The sequence below is a fragment of the Stegodyphus dumicola genome, chromosome 7 (assembly GCF_044657685.1).
Source record: "Stegodyphus dumicola isolate Sdum_Otavi_A_Nest chromosome 7, ASM4465768v1".
NCBI lineage: Eukaryota > Metazoa > Arthropoda > Arachnida > Araneae > Eresidae > Stegodyphus > Stegodyphus dumicola.
In genome coordinates this window covers 77,522,359-77,549,878 of record NC_140774.1, presented here as the reverse complement: position 1 = coordinate 77,549,878, position 27,520 = coordinate 77,522,359, and the positions used below count along the sequence as shown (strand labels likewise).

Sequence of the window (27,520 nt, the reverse complement as noted above, 5' to 3'; positions counted from 1 at the left end):
TTTTAACATAACTACGGATAATTTTCACTATATTTCTGTTGACCCGTTCCGCTATATTTGATTGCGGCCGATACGGGACCATTTTTAAATGACGTATGCCCAGTTTTTGGCACATGTCTTCAAATATATTACTTACAAATTGAGGACCATTATCCGATATAACTTTTAGGGGCGCCCCGTATTTTAAAATATATTTATTTAAAATAGAATCGGTAACTAATTTCGCGGAGGCTCGTTTTAAGGGAACAATTTCGGTCCATTTACTAAAATGATCAACTATAACAAGGAGATAGCGACTTTTGTTTAACTGACTTTTTGGGAAAGGGCCCAATAAATCGATGCCGATTATTTCATTTGGAAATTCGGATTTAATACTATTTAGAAACCCGGCCGGGCGGAAATTAATATAATTAACGGCTTGACATGTTGGGCAGGACTGGACATACGCCCTTGTTAACTTTTGCAGTTCAGGAAAGTAGACTGCCTCGCGTACGCGTTGAGTAGTTTTTCGAATACCAGCATGAGAAGCTAAAGGGCTGTCATGGAGCTCTTGCAGGATATTTAATCTAAGACTAACTGGGATAACAGGTCGAAATTCGTTGTTGGGATTCGTAGTTTTTGTATAAAATAATAGACCATCTATTAGTTCGTAATGGGCCGCCCTATTTCTTATCGCCACAATATCTTGGTGGCTAAAATTTTCAGGATCCTTCAAATACTCATAAATACTTCCAAACTCAGGATCCTTACCCAGTTCGGTTATTACAGTTTCTCGGGAATTTATTGTACATGCTGTCAGCATTGCAACTTTTACGGTATTACCCTGTTCGTCTAATTTAATTCGTGACAGGGCATCTGCTACGATATTTTCCTTTCCGGGGGTATGCTTGATTACCAGATTATATTCTTGCAGCTTGAGTGCCCATCTTATTAACCTTGGGGATAAATTTTTCCCAGAGTACAATCTAGTTACCGCCGCATGATCAGAATATACTGTTATCGGCGCCTTTCCAAAATAGACTCGGAACTTTTGCACTGCTAACAGAACTGCAAGTGCCTCTCTCTCGGTCGCGGAATAGTTTCTTTGTGTTTGATTTAAAGTTCGGCTAAAAAATGCCACTGGCTGCTGATTTTGCGAAAGTACCGCTCCTACCGCATAATCCGAAGCATCCGCTGAAATTTCTAAATTTTCATCCTTTTCAGGAAATTTCAACACAGGGGCTTGCGTTAATGCTTGTTTTAATTTTTCGAAAGCACTATTGGCTTCGGCCGTCCACGAGAATCTTACCTTTTTCCTTTTTAATTTTAACAATGGCTCAGCGATAGCCGCAAAATCTTTTATAAAGGACCTATAATATGAACAAAGTCCTAGAAAAGAAGAGAGCTTCTTTGCCGTGTTTGGAGTCGGATACTTTTGTACAGCGATTATTTTTGATTCATCTGTCTCGATCCCTTTTTGCGATACTTTGAAACCTAAATATTTTAATTCAGGGGCTGCAAATTTGCATTTTTCGACATTAACTTTTAGACCGGCCTCATTTAATAAAGAAAACACCTGTCTTAAATCCTGTACATGTTGGTCTAGATTATCACTAGTAATAATGATATCGTCTAAATAGATAAATGTGGACTTTCCGAGAACAGGTCTTAACACAATGTCCATGCATCGCTGAAATGTTGCTGGGGCGCCTGAAAGGCCAAACGGCATTCGCAAAAATGCATAAGTGCCAGACTTGGTTATAAAAGCAGTCTTAGGCACGTCCTCAGGCCTGATCCCTATTTGAAAATAACCATTCGTTAAGTCTAAAGTCGTCATAAATTTAATTGATTTTATGTTCCTTAAAATTTCTTCTATAATCGGTAACGGATATACCGGATATTTCGTTATGGAATTTAATTTACGGTAATCAATAGCGAATCTCCACCTTTTTGGATGCTCCAAAGGATAATCATTATTTTTCTTACATAAAACCACCGGACTAGCATAACTACTTGAGATAGGCGTTACGATCTTTTTACGTAGCATATCGGTAATATGCCATTCTATAATTTTTTCCTTATTCTTATCTTACCGGTATGGTTTTTGACGAACCGGCAATGCATCTCCGGTGTCAATACTATGGTTAGTAACCTAGGTAAATCCTGGAATATCACTAAATAAGGAAGCAAATTCACTTACCACTTGTCGGATTCTATCTTGCTCGTCATTAGGCAGGTGGTCGAGATTTAACCTTGGCGGTTCAACCTTTTCTACACGCACTGGTTTCATCGTCAGCTTAAGAGACGCTTCATTAAAATCCAGTGTAGCTTGTGCGTCTGAAAGAAAGTCTATTCCTAGTATTAAGTGTGCTTGCAAATTCTTTACTATAAAAAACATCACCTTTACTTGTTCGTCCTTGATACGGATGTACAAAGGTACTTTACCTACGCACTTACATTGTTCTCCTTGCGCCGCTAATACTGTTGTATTATCCGCATTATATATGCGGTATTTGCGAAAATACTTTCTAAAAAAGACTTCTGCCACACAGGAACACTGCGCGCCGGTATCCAGGAGTGCGGTGGCCGGGATATTATTTACCAAGACTTCAATCTTCGGAAGAGTTAAATTTTTCACCATTACTGTATTTAACTTGTAGGAAGAGGGGTTTTCGTGGCCTTCGGATTTCCGCACCCTCTCGTCAGCAGAAATCCGTTTTAGTTTAAATTATTTTTCCTTTCGGTGCTTTCCTTCTTTCTCCACTGGCCTTGAGACTTTTTTCCTGGGTTGCTATTGAACTGTCGACGTTCGCCGGCTGTTTTTGAATGCTCGGGTTTCCTTGCCCACTGATTCGCTTTTTCTCCGTAGCCATGTGCTTGAGTTTGCTGTAGTCTTGGCGTACCAAATTGGTTTCGCTGTTGATATTGGCGTCTTCTTTCGACGTCCGCCGTTCTTCTACTTTCAAACTGGATTGCTAGCTCAAATAATTTTTCCAGTGTAGTCGGATTTCTCAATTCAATAAAGTCTTGCACTTGGGGTAGTAACCTCGGCAAAATCACTTGAATTATTTCAGGATACGGACGGTTTCCATACAAGAGCTTGAAAACGTGAATTTTTCTTAAAATAAAACTCGAGATGTTTTCCATTCTTTGTTGATATATACTGAAAAGTTCTGTTTCTAATTTCGCACGATCCCTTACAACAGGGAAGGCTTTTAGTAGGGCAGTCTTGAAATTTTCGTAAGTATAGGTGGGACTTCCTGCTTGACCCAAGAGACTTCTGCCGATACATTTGAACCAGTTAAGCGCTTGGCCCCTCAAAGCGCTGGTAGCTAAGGTAACTTTTTGAAACTCGTGCACGGGGTAGAGCATGAAGTGGTCATCCAATTTTTCCAAAAAACTGGTTACCTGTGAGTTTCCATTAAACGTTGCTTCTGGTTTCATCGAAGCGCGCATGGTCTGGACAATGTACCCAAATCCTTCCAGGGCGGCAGCTGGCATTTCTGGATTCTGAGCTGTTTCAGCAGACAGCACAGGTTCTTCTTGAAACTCGGCCATGGTTATTCTTCGTCGGGCGCCACTATCAGGTTCAATGTTCCTTCTAACCTTCTTCGGAAACATACAATGACCTGACTAGAACAGAGAGCTTACTAAAGCTATGTTCACTAATTGTAGTAAGTAGACAGGATACAGACGAAGGGTATACAAAACCCTTTATTTTTTTTTCTTTATATACAATGACTTCCGTACTTCGGAATACAGTGACCCTCCACTCGGGGTCTAACTTAAAAGATATCAAAATAAAACTAAACTCTAATTTAACTTTAGAATAAGATTGGCCTTATAATAACAGGAAGCGTATGTAGCACAGAGACTGTGAACACTACAATACGTTTAATTTATCAAGAGGATTAAAACCTCTGGCCTGGAAGGCAAAGTAGCAACTGCGTAACTTCTAAGGTAAGCGGCCTGCTTCGAACTCACGGCTTCCTCTCTTCTGCTTGGCAAAAAGGCCACACTTAAATACTTGGCGTTCGCCAGACAACTTTGCATAAACTCCTTCACGCTTATAATTCTGGCCGGAAGTAGAAAATAAGAAGTGATAGTAAAGATTTAAAATAAAATAAACGTTAGTAAAACTTAAGATCCTTACATAGTGAGCATCTTAGAGCTTGTGCTGTAAATTATTATAGTGTTATTACGTATAGTATATGAAAGTTTTTTTCCTAACAGTTATTTTTAGTTTAATATACATATAATGTGAAGATTTGGGTATAAGAAACTCCTTGTGTCGCAAGGGAACTGAAACTGGAAAGCTCGAAGTGTGGCATCACAAAATTTTAGGACCATTTTTCTTTTATGAATAAACAATAACAGCCGGAATTTATCTCTGTACATTGACTAAATGTATTTTCCCACAGTTAGATGTTCCACAGTTAGTCACAATTAAATGATAAATGATCAGATGTCATTTTTCAGCAGTATGGTACGCCACACATGGGCACTGTGTGTTCGGAGTTTTCTCAGCAGAACATTCCTAAACAGATCGGAAAGGATGGGCCCATTTCACGGCACCACTATGACAAGTTCAAGACCTTTGGACTTCTTTGGACTAATTAAGGACAAAACCCCTTTGTACTAATTTGATATAACCCCTTTGGACTAATCTGACATAACCGCTTTGGACTAGTTTGCATAACCCTTCTGGACGTCTTTGGATTAACTAAGTTTGACATAATCCCTTTGGACTTCTTTCTATGAACTATATTAAAAATATTGTTTTCCGTTCCACAATGTCAGACATTGCAGACTTGAAGAGCAGAATCTGCAATGTCATTGCAACCATTCATTACGTCATGTTGCGCCGCACATCGACAAAACTATAATATCGGCTTGATATTTTGCACGCAACCAATAGTGAGCAAGTAAATTGAGGTTATGTAGCTTATGTCACTTGACACAAAAACTTTGAAACTTGCTTTCAACTTATTCTATTCGAAAATAGCAATGTGTTAAAGTTGCTTAGGAATTTGTGAAAATTTCTTATTTTTGTGTCTTTGATTTGACCAATGCAGAAATTAATTAGTAAATGATGTTTAAGGTAGTCGGGACTGTCCCACCATTCTCACCATTCTCCCATCATTTCACCATACAAGGCAAAAATGGCAGATGAAACTTACTTCTTTAAATCAATCAAATTCGAATAACAGTCGAGTGGTTAAAAAGCCGCTAAACACTGGAAGATTACTTCCTGGTTTCTCATTCGGGCAATTGAAATGTTTGTGTTTCTGAAATTTTCTAGTTTCTTTATGCGTAAAATAAATTCAATTAGGCTCTCCTAGAAAGTATTTTAAGAAGGCATATTTGCTAATAGACAAATAGACGAAAACGCCAATAGACTTCTCGTCTTTGACAGACAAATAGCCTTTTAAGAAGGCATATTAGCCAATAGAAAATAAACGAAGATAGATGCTACCCTCCAGTAGCCGAATAAAGAAGTCCTACCTTAAACTGCGATATTTCTACCCGTATTTAATTCCCAGTGAACAAACAAGTTGGATGCAATGATTTTTGGTTGTTTTTAATGGGAGTGACGTAAGTACCATCTAGCTTCATTAGAAAATCCTTCATAAAGGCATACATCATTTGAAAAAATAGGCCTGGTTTAGCCTGAGCCTATCAACTGCCAAGCAGTAAAGACACTTAATACTGTTATTTCGACCAGGGTTCAAACCTGGGTTTTTAACTGATCGGTTATTGCCTTAAGGTAAGAAGGCTTAATCATTATCATTATTCAGTTTATTAGGTCAATAAAAGTAACAATACCGAACAATAAATGCAATGAATAAACTTTAACAGCTCCAAAAGTAAACGAGAAATAAGCCATTATTTGATTAGTTAGGTGCGAGTACCTGCATGCTTTAGTTAAATGACAGTAGTGTATAAGCTTTTTTTAGCTCATTATAAACTCTAATTATTTTTCATAAGTCGTTGAGATGAATGGCCACCCAGACTTGGTGATAAATAACACAACAATTAAATGAGTACATAAATAGGAATGCAAGCTATAAAACAAAATGAAAGCATATTTTACCACTTTAGCAATTATAAAAGACATAACAATTTACAAGTGTTTTTATTTATTTATTCTTTTACAGTGTAAAAGAATGTGAAAATGTTAGCAATTAGGATAGCACAATCAAAAGCTTCATGAATCTTAAAATGTGTATTTTTTTTTTCACTTTTATTTTTTTAAGACTTAGATAATTCTGCGAAAAAGTTGAAACATATCTCATTCTTCTGTAACCATGCTTATGCATGAAATTTGTAAAAATATATCCCACGAAAGTGTAAAAAATTACAAGAACTTGACGTAAGGCCATTTTTAAAACGAAATGAGGGAAAGAAGAGAACTTCCAAACTATCTTCAGTGGGAAAACTTTACCGCTTTGGCAAGTAGCGAAGATTGTTCAAGCGTGCCTAAACTTGCAACTTTTTTAGTAGCAATAACAGAGCGATTTTCTCTAATGAATGCCTCAAATGTCACAAATTCCGGTAGAGGAGAGCGTGCCGAAGTTTGCTTTTTCTTTTCCTTTTTTCAAAATAGTAGTAACAATCTCCCTAAAACTTACCTCCCGAAATTGCCATGGTAAGCTCGTTACGGTCCAATTAGACTGCAGCCGAAAGACATACTCAAGGACCCCCGAACGAATTCCTAGAATACTTTGTTGCCATTCTTGTTATATTTGAAAATTAGGGTTGTTTGTTATAGATGGCTTGCAACTTCGACTATCTTTTGTGCATACTTTAGCTCTTGAGCGCAGAGATCATGGGGAATATAAAAGCCTGTAGATCAGGATATGCACAATCAATAATCATTATTCATAAAAGCTTTCGATGCAGCTGTTCAAGTTTATTAGAAACATTGTACAGGAAATTATGATATTTACTGTCGAAAATACAGAAAAATGTCGTAAGTTCAACAGCAGTTCTTAGGCGAAATTGTGAAATATTTTGCATTATTACATAAGAAGGACAGTCTGTTATCGGTTTATTGTTGTGTTTTGATCTATTCAAGATCTCTTTGATCTCTCACAATACTTATACAAAGTATATTAATTTATGTGCAAAGTGTGTTAGCATAAATTTTAATTTACCTTTGAGAGCGGATATTTCACACAGATTTCTTTAACAGGTAAGATGGCTGTAGTACTTTATCAAATTACATTCTAATAATTATATTTATAAATCTGCAAGCATATACATATGTGCTGTTGTATGAATAGCAAAAATTTCTAAATTATTTGTTTACATATAGTGCAAGAAGTAATGTAAAATTTTTGAAAATTGGAACTCTTTTGTAAAAAATAAATGCCATAAACTAACAAGATTTGCCAAATGCCATAAACTAACTAAGAACAAATGCCATAAACTAACTAAGAGCTAACAAGATTTTATTGAATTATTTATTATATTTATTCCTTAAAAAAACTGACATTATCTTTAAAAGTGGTTTCTTCAAAATGCAGCTTTTTTTAGCTTATGTTCTGGTTTTATTCTACCTAAAATATTGGTTTCCTAATACTTAACAATCTGACACAAAGATTTCATAATGTGATGAAAAATGAAATTCATTTTAGGAAAGTAAATAGGATAAAAAATGAAACTGAAAAAGGACTGTAAATTAAAAAAATTATCAATTAAAGTATTATTTTAACTAAGAAAAAATAAGCTAAAATTCATAAAACATGTTACAGCATATGCATAGAAGCCAAGTTTCATAATTTTCAGGGAAAAGTACCATAGAATATTTAACACTTGGAAAATACTGCTTTTTAAATATTCCTAAGATAAAGCAAATGCAAATAAAATATAAAATTCAAAATAAGAGTATGTGTCGATCTTACATGAGATTTTGTTTAAATCAAAATGCCATTTTTGTAAGGGAAGAATCAGTTTCAAATCTATTCCTTCTTTATACAATGGAAGACGGAAATATATCCTTTTTTCTTTCTTTTTTCTCCCCTCCCCCCGCTTAAAACACGATTCCGGACAATGCACTACTGGCCTTGACATTGCTCATCTGCATACGACATGTCAGGAAGAACTAAAGGTTATATTTCTGCTCTTGCCCGGAATGTAGAACCTAGCAAGTAATGTGCCCTATCTGAGAATGATGTCATTATTTTTCCTCCATCTTTCTCTGTTCAAAACAAAACTATATTTCATTGACCTTAAAGAGGAAATTTTTTAGTGAGTTCTAAATTAAGATATGCAAATGAATTGTAGAGCCATGAGTGGTTTTTAATAATATCTCAAGAATTCTTTTTCTCAAGATATATTTTTTTTACATTCTTTTATTCTGTCAGATGACAGTTTTAGTTGAGAGAAACAAACTGGTTGTATTTAAGTAGACCTTACTTAGAATCGTCTCGAGGCTGTTCTTATCAACAGATTTTAATGAAATTCGGTATGCATATACCAACATTACGCTGAAGAGAATCCTGAAGAAAAAAATGAGTTAAGATTTTCACAATCATGAGAAAAATGTTACAGTTACTACATGATAGCAAAAATAGTTAAAAAATCTTATTGAGTAAAAAATTTATGAAGTTATCGCATTGAGAGCAATTTGTGCGACTTTGCAAAAGTCGCTCGAAGCTTATCATTAGAAACAAATAAAAAAGACCACAATATGCTTATCCTTATCCTTTACGCTTATGTGCTTATGTTACGCTTATGTTACGCTACTCATATCCTTTACGCTTATGTGCACATACCTGGTATACATGATATTTCGAAGTATATGAGGTATGCGTCACAGAACCAGAAGTCGCAGGGAGTCTGGAGAATACGATCGCATAGCATTTGAAATTTTTCGAAAATAACACGATCATTACCGAATTTTATTTTTTTCCAATGGCAGATTGTGAGCAATTACATATGTAACCTAGTCCATTAATCTATTACAAGACCGGATGTGGTGGAGGCACGTAATAGGTGGGCCATCATCTCCTTTCCTATGAAGGGACGGACAGTTACAACCATGCCTTCTCCGGGATTCGAGCCCAGGCCCTTCGGCATTGCAGTCAGCTTCCCTGACTGCTATACCGACTGGGCGGCTCATTACCGAATTTATTAACAATACAAATACATTATAACAATTCATAACTTTCATTAATCTCTAAATCTAAAAATAATCCCATCTTATAATTGCTACATTCAGAGAATTTTTTTAAGCAGGCATACATATAAACTTTAATTATAAAGGCCCAAATAAGGTAACGAATAAGCTACCATTTAAAAGAATTTTCATTGTGCCTCGTATAAAATGTTTTTAACCATATTAAGATCAAATAATAAAAGAAGGCTTTACAAAATTAAAGATTTCTTGATTGAAAGCATTAATACATACTTACCAAATATAACAGACGTTAATAAAAAATAGAAAATAAATATTCTGTTATTTATATAACTAAGGCAGCTTACTGATAAAATTAAAATAAAGGAATAAAAATATTATTTTATTTTCTGACATTTTAGCATGTTTTTTAAACTTAAATTTTTAGCATGTTTTAAACCATATTTTGCATTTCTATTGCATGGAATTTATGCTTCGAACTCGTTTTAGTTAATGCAGTTGTAAACATACAGGACAATATGTCAGAAACAACATGCAGGATGCAAACCTCAGTGTATGCAGATAAAGACTCTAAAAAAATTAATTAGGAAGATTATTATATCAGCAAAAGCTTAATTATTTAAACTTCTCATGAAAATAAAACTGTTGACTGGCAAATGTTGTTATACGAAAGAAATGTAAGTTAGGGAAATGTAGCAGTGTACATAAGCGCTCCCAATAAATTTAATGAGCTGTAAATCAAGTGTGCAGTCTATGAAATTAAAATTCGTAGGATTGACATATGTCAAAATATATTGATATCTATTTTTATTATTTTGGGAACAAAACTCGGTAAACTAGTCATCCGGCAACACTGTTTCCATGAAAACACTAAAGGCGGGTTGCATGGATTGCTGGGAAAGCTATATGAAGACTTAGCAAAGTCTTCAGACTGAAAAATTAGGACTACATCCTCCCATAATTCTACAAGTATATGTTTTTTTAGCTTGTTTATGTATAAATTAATAATAATTGTACGGTCTTATCTTTCATTGATATTTAATTAAATGATAGTTTTAAATGAGTTATATTAAAAGTTTGACTTGTTTTGGAAGCATAAACTAGTATCAAACTTCTAACAGACGTTAAGCGAATTATCGCTATGTCTGGGCAGAACTACAGAGTCTCGACAAGGTTTAGCGAACTGTTTTAACAAATTTAGAATTTTGAACATGAATGGCACTTCTTGCGCTTACATAAACAGACAGCTACTTGTGGCAATGTAGCTTAAAATCACAGTAAATTCAAATTTCAAATTAAAGCTAAGACTAGTAGCCGAAGGCTACACAAATGTTTTAACACGAAGTCAGGTCAAACTTCTAACCGAAGGAACAATATAATCGCCGGCACACGCTGTCTTAGAATCTAACAACCTCAGTTTGATTTGCATTCTAAGGAAACGGAAAGGAAAAGTGACAGTAAAGAACCAAAACATAAAATAACTGTTTAATGAAAAATAATAGTAACCTCACAATATTATTAAGGAAATATTGAGCAGAACGCTTTTTTCTGTCTCCGATATGATGACAAAGTTTTACACAATCGCATGAACCAACTTCTTCTGGGGGTTCAAACTAAGGAAAAAAATAACCATTTATCAGCTATTTCAGTTTAACTATCTATCAACAGTATGTATGGCTATTTGGATCAAGTGAGTCAAAATGTACTTTACTTGTTTCTTTCCATCAGATAAGAGCCTTGAAATGGGAATTGTATCAGTAGCTTAAATTGTTTAGCTCAGTGTTTACCAATGTGAGTCTCTCGCCACACAGGGGGCTATTCGAAAATGGACTCGTCCAGAGTTTAAGAGAACAAGAAACGTTCAAATTTCCAAATTTTCTTCAAAAATTCGAAATTTCATTTTTTATTCCCAAAAATAAAGAATAACGTATGTAGTGTACACATACAAAAAAATTTAAATTACGGTGCATTGTAAGCATTTTATAAAGAATTTTTCCTGCAGACGATATGGCTGACACATTTTGCTTTCCAGACATTTTTCGCACGTGTCGGCCAACAATTTTTTTTTTTTTTTTTTATATTGTAGAAACGGCGCAACAAGTATAATATTCCTCCCTTGAATGGCAACAGCAGCTCCTTTTAGCTTTGTTTACATTTAGCGGTGTGACGATATTTGTTTGTTTGCTTTGTTGCTGCTTTGTTTGCTTATGATCTTGATTAGAAATTAAAACATATGCATAAGATAGGTTAGTAGGTAAAAGTTCAGAACATGCCGCATAAAGAAAGTTGCGAAGTGACGTCTAAAGGACGTCCATAAATGGGTGGGACTAAGCTTGTGACATCACAATGTATTCTCGCATTTACACTACGTGTACTTTCTATTTTCTAACGAAAATAACAAAAATCACTTGCTTATTATTGTAAATTAACATTAAATTCTTTATTTTAAATTTACATTTCTAACAGCTAAGCTTGGGTCTTACTGAAAATAAGTATAACATTATATATATTTAATATTAACATGATATAGTAATCCAGTTCTGTCAATATTTAAAACAGTAAACGACGTCGCAGTCTCTTATACTTGTATATCATAGAGCTTTAGTATTTTCAAAGATTTTTAGTCTTTAGCATTTATACAAATAAAACGTTTTTTTAAAAAATTAAATTTATATTATGCAACACTTTAATTTTATCATTTTTATAAATCCCTTTATTGCTACACAACGATACAACTGCCGATATGTATAGCAAGTCGGAAAACAATATTAACGTATAAAAGAAAACAATGAAAAATAGAATTTAAATACATAAACAGACGATTAAAATATAATTTACTATTAAAACAACAATACAAATTTAAAATACACAAGCAATATATTAAACATTGCATATAAAATTCGTTACATTACTGCTCAGTATCACATACAGCCTCACTTTGCTCATGTGCACAGCGATCTGTTTTCATTTGGAAAACATCAGGAAATTGCACGAACTCGGCATCACGCACAGCCCAAGGATTGGCCATGCACACACGTTTTGAAGTTTTTCACTTCAAAAATATCAGAGAATTGCACACCTGACATTGTGCACAACCTCGGCATTGTGCGCAGCCTAGGCATTATCCACATACACAATGATCGGTTTTTCACTTAAAAAAATCAAAGAATTGCACAAACTCGTCACATCGCGCGCAACCTTGGCTTTGCCCAAAAACACAGCGATCTCTTTTAATTAAAAAATCAGACAGTTGCACAAACTCTGCATTGCCCATATACTCAGCGATCTGTTTTTCACTTAAAAAAATCAGAGAATTGCAGAAACTCGACATTGCTCACAGTTAACTCCATTGATTCGAGTGAAAAAATTCAGCAAAATGAAACAGCAATGAAAATAAAGCTACCAGAATAAAGCAAATTACATATCACTGAAATCGCCAAATTAGGCGTGCGACCGATATTTCACTTAAGCCAATAATAACAAATAAAACTTACCTTCAGTCCTTCCCTTTTTCAGAATATACTGCTGACATCTCACTCAGAAATATCTCCATTAACTTGCACGTGTAGGATTTCTTCTGCTGACATTTTCACATGTACTCAGCCAGATACGAATTGAAGTTTCCTTTTGCCTGCCAAGAACTGCAGAGCCTTCTTTTAACTACTTCCCAAGTCCCCTCAATACTGTTAATATGCGCACATTTTTCCGTATCTTTAAAACACAAGCTGTGATTCACTTTTAAGTGCACATATCCTTCAGGCTCGAGACAGTTATAGGTTTTTCATCAATCCGAAATAACAATTGATCCTGCTGAAAAAAATGCTTTTCTGTAAATCATTAGAAAGCACCACTACCTCCAAAGATATATATATATATATTATATATATATAATAAGCTAAAAAATTACTTAGATGTCAATAATATACCAATGAAAAATATAACATCTTGTGCTCAGATAGTGCTTCTAATATGATGGGGAATAAAAGCGATTGCTTATAATTGATGAAAGATGAAAATCCAAAAATGTTTCTTGCGCTATTCGCAGCTAAATGCTTGTGTTATTCGCAGGGAAAATCTGGAAGCTAAAAATATTTCGCCTGTCCTAAAGAAGTATTAAATTTAGTTTTGCAATCAATACTATTAAAGATATTAAAGTTGAACGTCTCTTCAAGATATTTTGTGAAGAACAAAATGAAGACAATGTGAGAGTTATACTTCAAGCTGGAATAACATGGCTCTCGAAAGGGAACTGCTTAAAAGGACTTATGGAATTATTTGATACCTTTTAGTCATTTTTTAATCGACAAATGAATCGGGGTATTACGAATTTAACGAATTAACGGTCAATGGTAAAGCCTTTGTGAGTTATTTAGCCGATATCTTTGAAAAACTAAATATATTAACTAAACAACTTCAATGAACAAATAAAACTCTTATCGATGCAGAAGCGAAGATATTTGGTTTCATTATTAACCCAAATGGAAAAATTGTCCAGAAGAGCTATTAGTTTCGTTTCAGTATTTTACGTCGGGTCACTTTTCAAACTGTTGCCACCAAATATTAGAGCATTGCATTATATACTCTTTTGCAAAAAAAAAAAAAAAAAAAATCGAAGCACCAAAAAGGACTTTTACGATCGTGACGAAATTTGGCATGCAAAAACATCTTAATCGAAATGCAAATGATCAAAGTTTCAAGGCAAATGAACAGGAATTGCGTTCATAACGCGCATCTGTAGTGCGCAGACTGGCATTCGTATAGTGTTCAGCGATGAATCCCGCTTCACTCTTGAAGTAGATGGTCACCGTGTTCGTGTCTGGAGAGGACGGAGCTAGCGGTCCCAATCAGCCTTTCTTTTGCAAAAGCATACAGCCATAACCTTTGGTGTGATGGTGTGGGGCACTATTTCTTATGACACCAGGTAATCTTTAGTCATCCTCCGTACATCTTTAACAGCTCAACGATATGTTGATACCATCCTGCGGCCGGTTGCATTACCCTTCATGGCACGTCATCCTGGGGCCATTTTCCAACAAGATAATGCCAGGTCAAATACCGCTGGCATATCTCTGGACTGTCTCCATGCGGTTGATACTCTTCCCTGGCCAGCAAGGTCATCAGACCTTTCACCCATCGATCATGTCTGAGACATGGTAGGCCGGCAGATTCAGGCACCACAAAATATCGCAGATCTGGAGCAACAACTGATGGATGCATGCCCGGCAGAATGTGTCGCAGGATGAAATTAGAAACCTCTACCACTCCTTGCCTCGACGAATTCAAACATGCATTGCCGCCAGGAGCGGTCCGACCAGCTACTAATTTGAACACTCAATGGGTGATTGTGAGCCGTGAACAGGTACTATGACATTGATTTTTTTCAACATTTTATTATCTGTGTATGAGCTATACACATATTCAATTTCATCAAAAACAACCACTTTCTTCACGGTGCTTCGATTTTTTTGCAAAAGAGTGTATTTAAAAAAATTAAATAATGAAGAATCTTCATAAATGTAGAGATGTTTCTCGCACTGTGAAAAAGACATGAGCCTTAGAGACATCAAATTTTGAGTAACGTAGTCCTCCATTCGAATATGGGCATCTGAAAGCCCAAATTTGGAATTTGTTTTATTATATATTCCATATTTTGTCAGACTTTAAAATTTTTTTGATTAACAAACTCAACGATTTCAAAGCAAGCAATGGCAACACTGTACCCCCAAAAAAATAATTTTTATATGCAGTACGTGAGACTGTGTATCGAAAATTCTAAAAATATGCTCTTTTAAACATTTTGTGATATTGCTGTTAAATTTAATTTTATGGTTTTATTGCGAAGAACATGATATTTAATAAGGTAACACACAAAACGTTAAAAGAACTCATTCAGATGTTTATTTTTCTTTACTGAATTAAGTCAAACATATATTTACAATAAAAGTTTCATTGGCTCCAAAAATGCGAAGTGAAGGATACCGCTATGTTAAGTGTTATTGTCGATCATCTGAAAATTTTATCAGCTGATTTAAAAGAAAAATTTTCTGGTTTGAAAGAAATTTATTTCCCAATTTGGATGGTGCAGCCAAGATTAGCGGAGTTTTCTGATATTTCAGATATGCAGTATCAAGAACTCGAAAAAATGCAAAATGATAAATCAATTAAAAATGTATTTAATATAAAAGGAGCAATGTATGGTTTTGTGAGGAAACCGAAATCAAATACACAAATGCAACCAAATGTGCAAGAGAACTATTGTTACCGTTTTCATCTCCATATTTAGCTGAATGCGGATTTAGTGCTATAAATGATTTATTGCTAAAGAAAAGAAATCCGCTGGATATAACAAACAGGGAAGACTTGAGATTGAAGTTAACTAAATTGGAACCTGACATAAAATCTTATTGCAACAAACATCAAACGCAAGGATCTCACTAAATTTAAATAATAAATAATCATTATTAATGAAAATAATGCAGAAAAATCTTTCATTAAAATTATTATGTACTTGGATTTTAGTTCTATGATGTTTTGAAAATTTACTTACCGTTTTGCTCAATAATTTCCTGGTGATTTCTTCCTAAAACTTAGCATTTTTAATAACACTTTTCTTTTGCACTGCGTAAATATTTATTGATCATTGCTTGTAAGCAACCCCAATTGTTTTTTGGTTCATTCTCTTATTCTGGAAAGAAGAAATGTAAGCTTCTTCCGTACTGAAATCTTTTGTTTGACTTCTTGGGTGCTAAAAAACCCCCTTCTTACATAATTTAATTAGATTAAAGAAATTATTTCTTCCTGTATGGGAAACAGAATTCGAAGCCCCCTGCAACTGCAGAAGCTTTGACCTGCATTTTTTTTGAATTATTCAAACTGAGTTTTGTATGCAATATTAATAACTAATCCTGAATACATAGTGTGTATAAACCTACTTTCAAGTACATCAGGTTGACTTAATTTACTTAAGAATTTTTTTCGGAAAGAAGGCAGTATTTTTATGATACCTATTTAAAAATGTACATCAACTCTAGCGGCGTCAAAACAATTTTTACAAACGTTATCTTTAACACTGTAGTAGACTAGACGCACGGCCGAATTTATGTCACGAAACTACCCAAATCACGACCTATATATAAAACGAAAAAAATCTCAATACATTCATAACTAGTAGAAAAGAGCCCCCCTCTTCTCAAGACATTAACTAGTTCTGAGGTCAGTCGTACCACAAAGAACAGGTATTTCTTTACTTCCTGATCACTGGAGAAACGACCTCGATCTGATGACGATCTGTCCCTATTAAAACAAAGCTTCTTGTGATCTTGAACTTGAATAATCTGCTCGGTCAGACGCACAAGAGTTTGTTTTAGGATGAAATTAAGGGACGCTGTGGCTTTGGCTTTGGGATGCTGCTTATGCCTGGTGCTAAGAGTGGACAGCCATGGAAGAATGGTTGAACCCCCAGCAAGAAACACCATGTGGAGAATGGATTTTAATACTCCGGAGAATTATGATGATACAGAACTCTTCTGTGGTGGACTAAAGGTCAGGGTTGCTTTATTGTGAAATTTAAAAGTAAAATTAACCCTTTTTTTGAATTTGTTTTTAAAGTTTTAGATCTAATTTTATGAAAAACTAATGAATCGGCAACTATTTATTAAAAAACTGAGTTTCTTGATTCCACTTCTGGTATAACATGATTACATGATTATGTTTCGCTTTGGTATAATATAATAACCCGGCAGATAATCTTAATTCTTATGTAGCGAAACAGAAGTTTTCAAAGCGTAGGCTATAAATTTAAAAGGAAAGATTATTGAGGTTTAGATAATTTTTTAATTAGAGGTAACTTATGAGATTTTGAATAAAAATTTTGCTTGTATATTAATAAATGCAACCTAAAAATTTCATAGTGATGATATGCAGTATATGATATATATATTTTAACAACTGTATTTAAAGTTGCTTTCAACTAACAGTTTTAAATAAGTTCTCCGTTTTTCATTGCTTTAAACAATTTATATAATTATCTTATGATCCAGAAACTAAGCAACGAAATACTTCGAAATATTTATGCATTATTATTGTAATTTTTACTATATATATATATATTAAAATATTTTGCATTTGTTTATTAAATTATTAAATTTTTCGAAAAATATTAAAGTTTCGAAACCTAATAAAATGCATAAGAGTGCGCTACCTATTAAATAAAATATGGAAGTAGAAATATTCCAATTGCAATCGCTTAAATTGAAATTTTTTTTTTTTTTTTTTTTTTTTTTTTTTTTTAGATCTAACTAAATAAATGAACTCTAAAAGAAGATTTTGATCAAATTCTAATAGTCGAAACTAATAAGATATAACAAACTTCAAGTTCATTTCTTAAAATTTAAGAAAACAAATTAACATTATGTAAAAAATAAAAACATATTTTAGCTATAATTTCATAACTTTAAATCGAAATGAAGCTGCGCAAAATAAAGCATGAAAACTGCAGAACAGTTAAAATTATTAGATTAGTTTTAATCATTATGTTTTAGAATTGTTTCATTCAATGAAGAAAATTGAGTTTTTAATCATCTTTACACTGCAGCAAATTGTAGTAAATCTAAATATAATAAATTAAAACAATTTCTTTGATGAAAAACTGTGTACTAAAGTTAAGTATTGTTTTAAAATCCAAAGCTCAGTCAAAATTTCTTTTCAGTCAAAATTTTACTCCAGTTCTTGAACTTACTTCAAAAAATTAATTTCTTCTAGCTTTTTATGTATGATAAATATTTATTTGCGTTTATTGATTTATATAAAATTAAATTATATAACTTCTTTAAATTACAGCAGTTTTGTTGCTAGGCAGCGTATTTAAGACAGTCTAAAGCACTGCTTTAAACATAAATTTAAATTTATCACTATTTTTTATGTTCCAACTAACAAAATTTTTAGTTTCATGCAAGTTCTTAATCACGTTTGCATTGATTTAATCATCCAAATACAGTGATTATAAAAAATAGCAATTAATAACAATTTTTGAAATTAAAATTGGTATGTCTAAAATTTCAAGATATTTAAAGATCGTGCTCCTTAACTATTAGGAATTTATACTGTAAGAAAATTAAAATAATAATATAACAATTCGTTTTACTCTATGAGATATGGCATAAATAATATCGTTCATTAATCTTTCATTATTTTAATGCACCAAACCTACGGTTTTCAACGCCCCGACAACTGAAGATTTTGCTCCATCTTCTGTGTGCTAAGAATGGAAAACATTTCATTTTAAAATTTCGTAACGATCAGTTTGGCGTCCCTCGGATGTTACGTTCGGGGACAGATGTCCCCATTTGCCCCGCACTCTAGCTTTGCCAGTGTAATGCACCAAGTACATACGAAATAATCAAATACTGTATAAGGAGCTGAACATTGTTCAACTCCTATTACAAACTGGCTAAACAATTCTACTAGAAATCCCGCTCGTTTGATAACGAATGCATTAACGCACATGATTATGACATAATTGACGTAAAAATATTAAACGCTTAAGGCCATTTCTGAATGCAAATATGGGTAGCATTCTCTGCTTGCCTTCTACTAACGATTACTGTATTATGTAGGTATTTTTTCCTTCTGAATTACTTTAGGACTTTTAAAAAGTCTTCCATCAAAGAATTCTAATGAATTGACAAAATTTGCAATAAGAGTTCTCATTCGACAGAGATAGTGTCTCGTGCACATGCACCCTGATATTCGCAAAATTTCACTATTTTTTAACAGGTTTCTGGATAAAGCTGAATATCTACACGGATTTTTTTTTTTTTTTTAATTACATTGAAGGTTTAAATGAGGAAACGCAAACCCTTTAAAAAAAGGCTTATATCGGCGTTGTTTTATTAGATTTTTTTTTAATATTCATGTAAGTTAGCGTCTCTAAATTATTTATTCTAGTGAACTATTAATATTTTAATATTTTAAAGCGAACTTATTACTAGTGCTGCCATCTATTGAAAAATAAATAAATTATTATTGATCAATAAGCAGTTTGCGTACATCATTATCCACGTACACCAGTTGCGTAGCAACATATATCGAAGACTACTTACATACTTTTATGTCAGCTGGTACATAACAAAGAATATTTTGCTCTTGCCAGAAACCTCAAAAAATACTATTTACGGTCTGAAAGAATCCTAAAAATTGGTATCTCAGGAGAGAAGAAATTTATTAAAAACTAAATATAAAAATATATTTTTAAAAGACCAAAAAGCCTCTCATAAAATAGTCTTACATCTTCTTGTTTAGAATTAGAATTAGCGTAGGTAAGAACAGTTAAAAATTAATGAACATATACAAGTCTTCGCTCTTTCAAAATTAATATTTTTCTTGTTTTATTCTTTTTTGGAACAAATGCAATGCATATATTTACATTCCTGAAGTACGCCTGACTTCCTTTTCAAGTAATTGATTATTTACTTCAAAATTCTTTCATTTAGTTTGAAATTAACGATAACTTTAGATTTCTTCTAATAAATAGTAAATGACTTTTATACTAAATTTTATCCTACTAAATTTTATAACTTATTTTTAAGTTAAATAATTAATAAAATGAGAAATGTAACTTATTTAAATAAACCACTAATTCTAAAATTTGTTTTACATTATACTCTGAAATTTCTAGCATATTTTACTGTACTGAAGACTCATAAAATAAAGACACCAGTTTAAGGAAATTAATCGGCTCTTTTACACAGGCTTTCAAGATTTTTTAAATGAATTTACGATTGCCTTACTGAAAATATTTTTGTATTTACATTTGCAAGTAAAGCATGCTGTGCACCCAGCAGATAGAATGGGCATACTTCTATTTCATAAATTCCATTAAAGATTGCGTTGGCATAAAAGTAATAGTACAATATCTTTAACTGAAGTTATATCGTTTATTGCAGAAAATACTCCACTTAGGTTTTAGCATCATAAATTGAACAGAAAATAAGTGGGATAAGTAAAGTCATAAATTATGGAAAACAATGCCATTTAATGTCCAAAATAAGTACTGTAGAAACACTCAATAGTATAATTTGTGTCCAGCCATGAGAAGCAAAATCCTCATTGCCATACTGCTAAAACTCTAAGACTATCCAGCATCAGTGATAAATAAAAATGTGTGCATCTGAATAATTCAATAATTCAATAATGCAACTAGATCTGAGAAATTATCAGATATTGCTTAATATACTAAGGGTGTAATTACTTTCGGCCATTTAATCATTGTTTTATTATTTTTTAATAATTAAAATATTTCTGTTTATTTTGTTCTTGATTCTTTGCTTTGATTATCAAGACTCAGAAATTTAATATTATGTAAGTAAGAAAAATATGTTTAAAAACTTTTGGCCTTGTCCTATATGTTTATACAATGATTCGATAATCAAAATTTAAGTCTCGTTGACCTATTATACATGCAATTACCAAACTACGTTAAACTACTGAAATTAGAATTTAAATTCCAGTAATTCTGCTTCTCACACTTGATAAAGAATTATCTCGGGAGAAAAACCGTTGATAAAATACCTGAAAGAAAAATTATTCTATTTGTATTAAGATCTCAGTTGTTTAATATGTTCTTTGAATTTTCAGGTTACTCATGAAATTAATGGCGGTAAATGTGGTGTCTGTGGTGACAGATACGATTCACCCGTTCCTAGACCTCATGAAAGTGGGGGCAATTTCACGTCCGGCGTCATCTCCCGGACCTACCAACCCGGACGAGTGCTGGAAGTTGTCATCGAGTTGGTTGCCAATCACAAAGGATATTTTGAGTTCTCCCTCTGCGAAAGGAACGACCCTTTAGAGAAAGAAACAGAGGAGTGTTTTGACAAGAGAATTCTGGAACTTGCTGACGGAACAGGGAAGCAATTCCACATTCCTAAAGATGATAACGGTTTTTATGTGGTACCAGTCAAGATTCCGAAAGATGTCAGCTGTTCGAATTGTGTTTTCAGATGGCACTGGAGATCTGGTATGTTTCCATCATTTCTGTAACCCTGTACTATATTTTATAGGTACTAACTGCATTCTGTGTAATGCAGAGAAGAACTTGATTTATAATCTTCATTTATAATATAATTTTGAATTATCTATAATATAATTCTTGATTTATAATGTAATTCTAATAATTAAACAAAATTATGAAAGATTATAAATGAAAGGAACATGAAGAGAATTTTTGATTTTATAAAGTTAGTTGCTGAAATGATTAAGGAAAAGCGCAGTAGATCTATTTGGCTAAGGAAGAGACGCCTGTATGGAAAGCTTTCCAACGGAAACTAGCTTCAAATCACGAAATACACATCAAATCACGAAATTTCTACGCAGTCAGCTAAGGTACTAGCTTTTAGCGGTCTTATCCATTCGACCACTGATCAGCTTCGCTGTTACTATGAACCATGGCAACAGCGAAACGAGAGGAAGCAAAAGTAGTATCTATTAATATTTACTTTGCGCAAAAATTGTAAGAAAAGTTCAGCGTTATTTTGAAATATCATCTAGTTAAGAAGAGATGAAACATGTTTAAAATATCTGTAAAAGATAAAAAATGTTATTAGAGGAAATTATACAAGTCTAGATTTTGAGACACGGTATCATATTCGAAATCTCTCTGACAGTCATTACGGAGTAGGCATAAAACTTATAGATATTAGTGACACTTCTGTCTTGATGAATGCAAATGAATATAGGACACTAGCTGACGGTTTTTTTTAACATTTTACCATATCTCATACCACCCAGTGTCTCGTGTCTTTTATCTGCCCCAACCACCGACAGCTCTACGTAGCACGTCACGGCTGTCACCACTTCTGAGACTTCCTATATGCTCAACATTTCCCCACTCTTTAAAGGTTAAATTTGCAGTATAATATATTTCTGCTTGAAAATATACCATGTATTATATTCTTCCTTGTGTTAATTTCTCAGTGTTAGTTTAGGTTTTATATGTTTCTTTCGTTATTTTATCACATATGGTTTTGGAGCATGTTTCACTATGAGTAATGTTTTGGTGAAAAAGTTTTCTCGTACGAAATTTTATGAGAGTTTAAAACTCATAACGAAAGAATAATTCATATGCTTCCAGAATATCGTAAAAAGTGATCCTGTGATGTTAAGGTTTTGTTGCTTCTTTACTATACACAAACCAACATAAACGAAACGATATCCATTTGCAGTTTATCTTTATATTCATGCTTACAGACCCTACAAAATTCTCGAACATGGTCACGGATAAGATCAAATGAGAAACTGTCATTGGCCAAGTACGTTGCGTACCTGTGTTGACAGATTAACTGTGATAAACTGGAATCCAAATCCATCCCATTTTTTATTGAAAACACGTCAACGTACGGAAAGTTTCAGTCTTTTTCATCTACTATAAATTTCTAGAAAGTACAGGAGGAATTCAGAACACACTGTTAAGAATTTACAGAAATGTAGCCTACAATGATTGTGACAAAGCAAAAAGTGGAAAATTGAAAGTAATCCGCGAAACCCACCTGAAAGCTAGTTTTTTAAAGAAACAGAATAAACATATCAAGCGGGAAAAAAAAGATATTATCTAGAAAATCTGACTGCAAGGTAAGTTCTGAAAAAAAAAAAAAAAAACGCGTATGTTACTAACTGAAGGACAAAATATTGAGAAATGGCGTGCGATTTAAGCTTTTGTTATCAATGCTACAGGTCTTAGAGAGCTAAAAGAAAATAGAAGGATGGGAAATTCCAACTGGCACACAAAATTACTCTCAGAATATGAAAATTGGAATTAGAAAAACTGGAGAGTAATAATCAAAAAAATAAACGAACAATCGCCTAAAAGGATTTCTGAAGATTTTTTACTTTGTCGCTGACCTTGCAGTCCACTAGTCTATTGTTGCACTCATTCCTGTTAACGCATTTCTTTTTTCTTTTTAACTTTATTATTAAGCATGATGTTCTTCGCACTTACGCCATATACAATGCAACAAAAAAAATTACGAATATTTTAAAAGCCACATAGCAACATATGTTTTTAATTAATGATGCAGTGTTAAGTCTTGGCATACATTTTTCTATTTTTTTAGTCTTTTCTCAGTTCATCACATCAACGCCTAATTTTTTTAGTAAGATGCCATGCAAAACTTTTTTTTTTTTTTTGTCTTTTTATTATAGAAAATCGTGTTCTTAGGTTGCATAAACTAGACTGAAACACTGAAAGACGTTAAGTGTCTTTTCATTATGTATTGTAAATACCACACAAACAGGGAGACCTTTCTGTTAACTCAAATAAAGGTTTAACAGACGGCACCAACTCGTGCTTACAGAAGCCAGCAGTTATGGCTTAAATGAAAGATAATGGATTAACTAAAAAAAGTAAGTTAGCCTAATTGGACAATTGGAATAACGAGCAAGGTGGCCCTGAGCTAAGGTCAGCGTAACAAGCCTAATGGCGAGAATAATTCAACGTCACAGAATACTATTCGCAAGAGAATCAAATTACCAACGTGGCCTTCCAGCAGGCAAAACATGCTCTGATTCTACTCTCTAAAACCCTTCCATTAAGTAGTTTCTTCTTACTTTATTTGAATATTACACGAGCTAGCAATTTAGGTTCTAGCAGTAAAAAGGAAATGAGAGCGACAGGGAAGTAAATTAACATAAAATAGCTGGCTAAATTCCTAAACATTACCTCTACATTATTATTAACGTTTTATGTGTTAACGTTATTTATTAAATATCATGTTCTTCGCACCTACGTCATATGAAATTCAATTCAACAGCAAAATCACTAAATATTTAAAAACAGCATATCTTTAGAATTTCCGATAGAGAGTCTCGCGCTGGATATAAAAATATTTTGCTCTGTACAAGTGTTGCTCGTTTTCAAATCAATAAGCCTGTTAATCAAAAATTTATAAAAGTTTTACGAAACATGAAATACATATTTCGAAATCAAAAAATTCGGCTTTCCAGGTTCACATACTCAGATGGAGGACTGCTTTATTCAAAACTTGATAGCTCTAGGTACCGTTGTTTTTCACAGTGCGAAAAACATACATACATGTAGATTCTTCATTGTTTAAATTCTTTAAAAATAATTCAGGGAGATTACTATTTGGTGGTAACAATTTGAAAAATAATTCCCCGTTTACAGTAGACGACACTATTCCTGTTTCGAGACTAATAGCCCATTCGGACTAACGCCCTTTCGCTCTAATAACTAAATAAAATTAGAGCAATTTTACAATAAAGCAACTTTTATTCCTGTTAGATTAAAACAACTTTTATTCCTGTTCGATTATCTGTTTACTCGTATTTCATTCTACTTTTGAACAAAAAAATTATTGCAGATGCTTGTACAAAATGGTTAAGTTTATTGCGATGTATGTACTTCTAGCCGAAAACATATCCATATCTGACTACAGAATATGAGGACATCTTTGTGTGATTGTTAAGTATGACGTTACTTGCTGAGAATTCGATCCCAGCCGAAGAAGCTGTTTCTGAAAGTTGAAAGCATTCGTCAGGATAGATAGCTTCATTATCACTGCGATTCGTACTCACAACATCTTTCTACAAACTCATGATTATAAACTGGATAGGATATTCTGTTTTGAAGCTCTCATTATCTGCTCTCGCCTTTTAGATTTAATTGCATTTTGATATGCATTGCTCGAGACACGTTCATGTCTGTCATGCAATAGGCGCATCGCAGCCGGCCTCTTATGCTGGCATACCAGGAATATGCTTCTGTTAAAGCATGCAACAGTAATAGCAATTTATTATGACGCCATTCTGAAATTCCCTTGTAGAATAAACGTAAGGCAAAAAATCATTTGCGAAACATAAATTCTTTACAAAGCAAGGAAACAAGATACATAAATAGAAAAACGTGAGATAATAGTGTTGCGTTTTTCTTTTTTTCCTCTGACACCAGTTGTTACGTTATTGTCTTCCTTCACATTCATACTGGGTTCGTAGATTTGGAATGAATAACGACGACACTTGATGAAGTATCGGAACGCACTTTATTTACCAATATTAATCAGGATAGCTCCAAAACACTTTTACAGTCGTCGAAGATCTACTATACACTCGCTGGAACAATCAGCGACACAGGCTATCACGGTGAAGACAGCTTCACTGGAAAGCTCCCGACTCTGCTCGGTCGTTCTCGGAACTACACGTACTCTCGAGACTCTCCACGCTACAACTCGCGATGCACTCGACGACACCCAGAGAACAGCTCCCGACTCTTCGGTCCATTCGTTCATGGAGCTTAACACACTCTCTCGACGATGCAGTAACTGCGATACGCTAAGAGACTATTCGATGCACTTGACGACCCACTCGGCATTCGCTGCCCGCTGTCAACTCGATCGACTCCGTATGAACTGACTAACTCGAAACTAACTCGCACTCTAGACGAAGCACACTCTCACTGACTGCGGATCAGTAGGGTTTATATAGTTTGGGGCTGGTGTTCGAGAACATTCTGGGCTAAACCGGTAAGAATTCGTTCCAGAAAGTTCTCCGTCCGTCCGTGGCATATCGCCAATTTCGTCGCCAAACGCGCAATTTCTCGCCAAGTGTGGCATCCTGCCTTCCCTTGCCATTTTATGGCAACCCTAAAACTGTTTTGCGGGGAAGCCATCTTACAGCGCCTATACATTTCGTAACAATAGATACAACAATGGAATGTTCCGAAATGCTAAGTCTATGAAGTAAAATAAACCAAATGCATAAATTAAATTACAGAGAACGTCTCAAATCCTCCCTCTGCAATAGAGTGAAATAGATAGATGGTCATTACAATTTAATAAACAGTGATACATAGAACAGAATAATTGCATACAATACATAACGCCTAAAACTCCTGGTATGATAAATGAAATACAAATTTAAATCTTTAATATTGTAAAGTATGTTTACAACTACAAGTATACACGAAGTGCAATTACAATAGAGTTATTTTATTATATGCGTGTAAATTACAAATCAATTACGCTAACTACAATAAAACAATTTTTGGCTTTGAAGAACAAGATTATGATTTCCAAAGTTTTAGACCATCCTCCTTCCATCTGTCATAGCTTCTCATTACAATCATGTTCTTTGCATCAAATAAGGACTACTATTAGACTAATTTATTTTTATTATCCATTCAAATATTTCTTCGCTAATATTATCACTCTGTTTTATTTGATATGACTTTTTCTTTTTCAGCAAATAACTGGGGAGATTGTGACAACAACACTAAAGCCGTTGGTTGCGGTCCTCAGGAAATTTATCGCAACTGCGCTGATATCGCTGTATTAGCTGGGGCCGGTGTTCGAGGCAACGCAGCATTTAATCCTCGGCCACGTGGTCCAAAGGCCTTAAAAAAGCATGCCGTAAAAGAACATCACAGAAATGGTCGATTTCAGCGTCACCATCGGAGAAAGATGTAAAAAACGATTTTGGATTCATTGTGCAATATTTCGATATTTATTTATTGTAGAGTTTTTACTTGTTTCGTATATCTATGTTTATCGCTTCCTTTTATCATATTTTGATCAATTGTAATTAAAAAATTATTTATACATAAGTAAAGTGGATTTTTTGCTTTCATTTGGTTAAAACCAATTTTGTAGCCTCTCTAGCAAGAACAGATTGTTAAACTTTAAAGCAGTTAAAAGGCAAGTTTAAAACCTTTAAGTCGAAAAACTTTAGATGTATCGTTCAGTAAACGCAATTTAGAAGAAAGTAAGCCGCCTTATGTATGAATGAATCATTTTATTTCTAGAGATATCATAATGCATTTGTAGACTATTACAGTTACTTGCTCAAATAGTTCTTCAGAATTATAGTTTACTCATATTTATTTTATAGCCATTCCCGCAAGAACTATGAATAATACAAAGGCAAAAAAATATTGATTTATTTTAATAGATGTTATCTAACAATTTTCGACGTTGAACTGATTTACGTAGCAATTTGGGAGATGGGGATTTGAATCATCTGTCATTTGAATGCTAGCGCCACTAAGCAACGGCAGTACAATAAAAAAAAAAAAAAAAAAAAAAAAAGTGCAGTTTTCCGTTCGAGGAGTGTCCATTAATTTCTTTGGATGCATCTCACACATTTGTACGAGAGTCACCCGGAACACTTTCTGAATTTAAAAGCGTTTAGTAAATCCATCATAAAACCAGTGCCGTAGCAATTCTAGAAAATATTGATTGCTATAAGGAAAAAGAAGCTCATCTTTAATAATCTTTTTGTTTTAATTAAAAAATAAATGATATTTCCAAAAAACACTTTAATGAGAGAAAGCTGCAGTTAAAATTTTTCTGTGAAATGATGTGTAGTTTTTTTGTAATTATAGTGCATATATAA

At 33.7% G+C, this 27,520-nt stretch overlaps 1 protein-coding gene and 1 long non-coding RNA gene across 2 annotated transcripts in view; one reads left to right on the top strand and one right to left on the bottom strand.

The window, feature by feature from the left end:
• Nucleotides 1-12,923, bottom strand: part of LOC146996239 (uncharacterized) — a 281,313-nt gene extending 268,390 nt beyond the window's left edge. The window contains exon 1 of the long non-coding RNA XR_015042144.1: nucleotides 12,616-12,923. This is a non-coding gene — a long non-coding RNA (uncharacterized LOC146996239). The remainder of the gene's footprint in view (nucleotides 1-12,615) is intronic.
• A 3,481-nt stretch (nucleotides 12,924-16,404) lies between these two features.
• Nucleotides 16,405-26,737, top strand: LOC146996238 (uncharacterized). The gene is made up of 3 exons (XM_085820506.1): nucleotides 16,405-16,663; nucleotides 20,756-21,137; nucleotides 26,372-26,737. The coding sequence occupies exons 1-3, from the start codon at nucleotides 16,490-16,492 to the stop codon at nucleotides 26,593-26,595; spliced, it is 780 nt and encodes a 259-aa protein (XP_085676632.1). The 5' UTR covers nucleotides 16,405-16,489; the 3' UTR covers nucleotides 26,596-26,737.
• Nucleotides 26,738-27,520: the final 783 nt, after the last annotated feature.

Excerpts from the sequence above, each read along its gene's own strand:
- LOC146996238 (XM_085820506.1), top strand. The coding sequence starts at position 16,490 with ATGAAATTAAGGGACGCTGTGGCTTTGGCTTTGGGATGCTGCTTATGC. Across the intron at positions 16,664-20,755 it reads TCTTCTGTGGTGGACTAAAG|GTTACTCATGAAATTAATGG; the intron begins GTCAGGGTTGCT and ends TTGAATTTTCAG. Across the intron at positions 21,138-26,371 it reads CAGATGGCACTGGAGATCTG|CAAATAACTGGGGAGATTGT; the intron begins GTATGTTTCCAT and ends TTTCTTTTTCAG.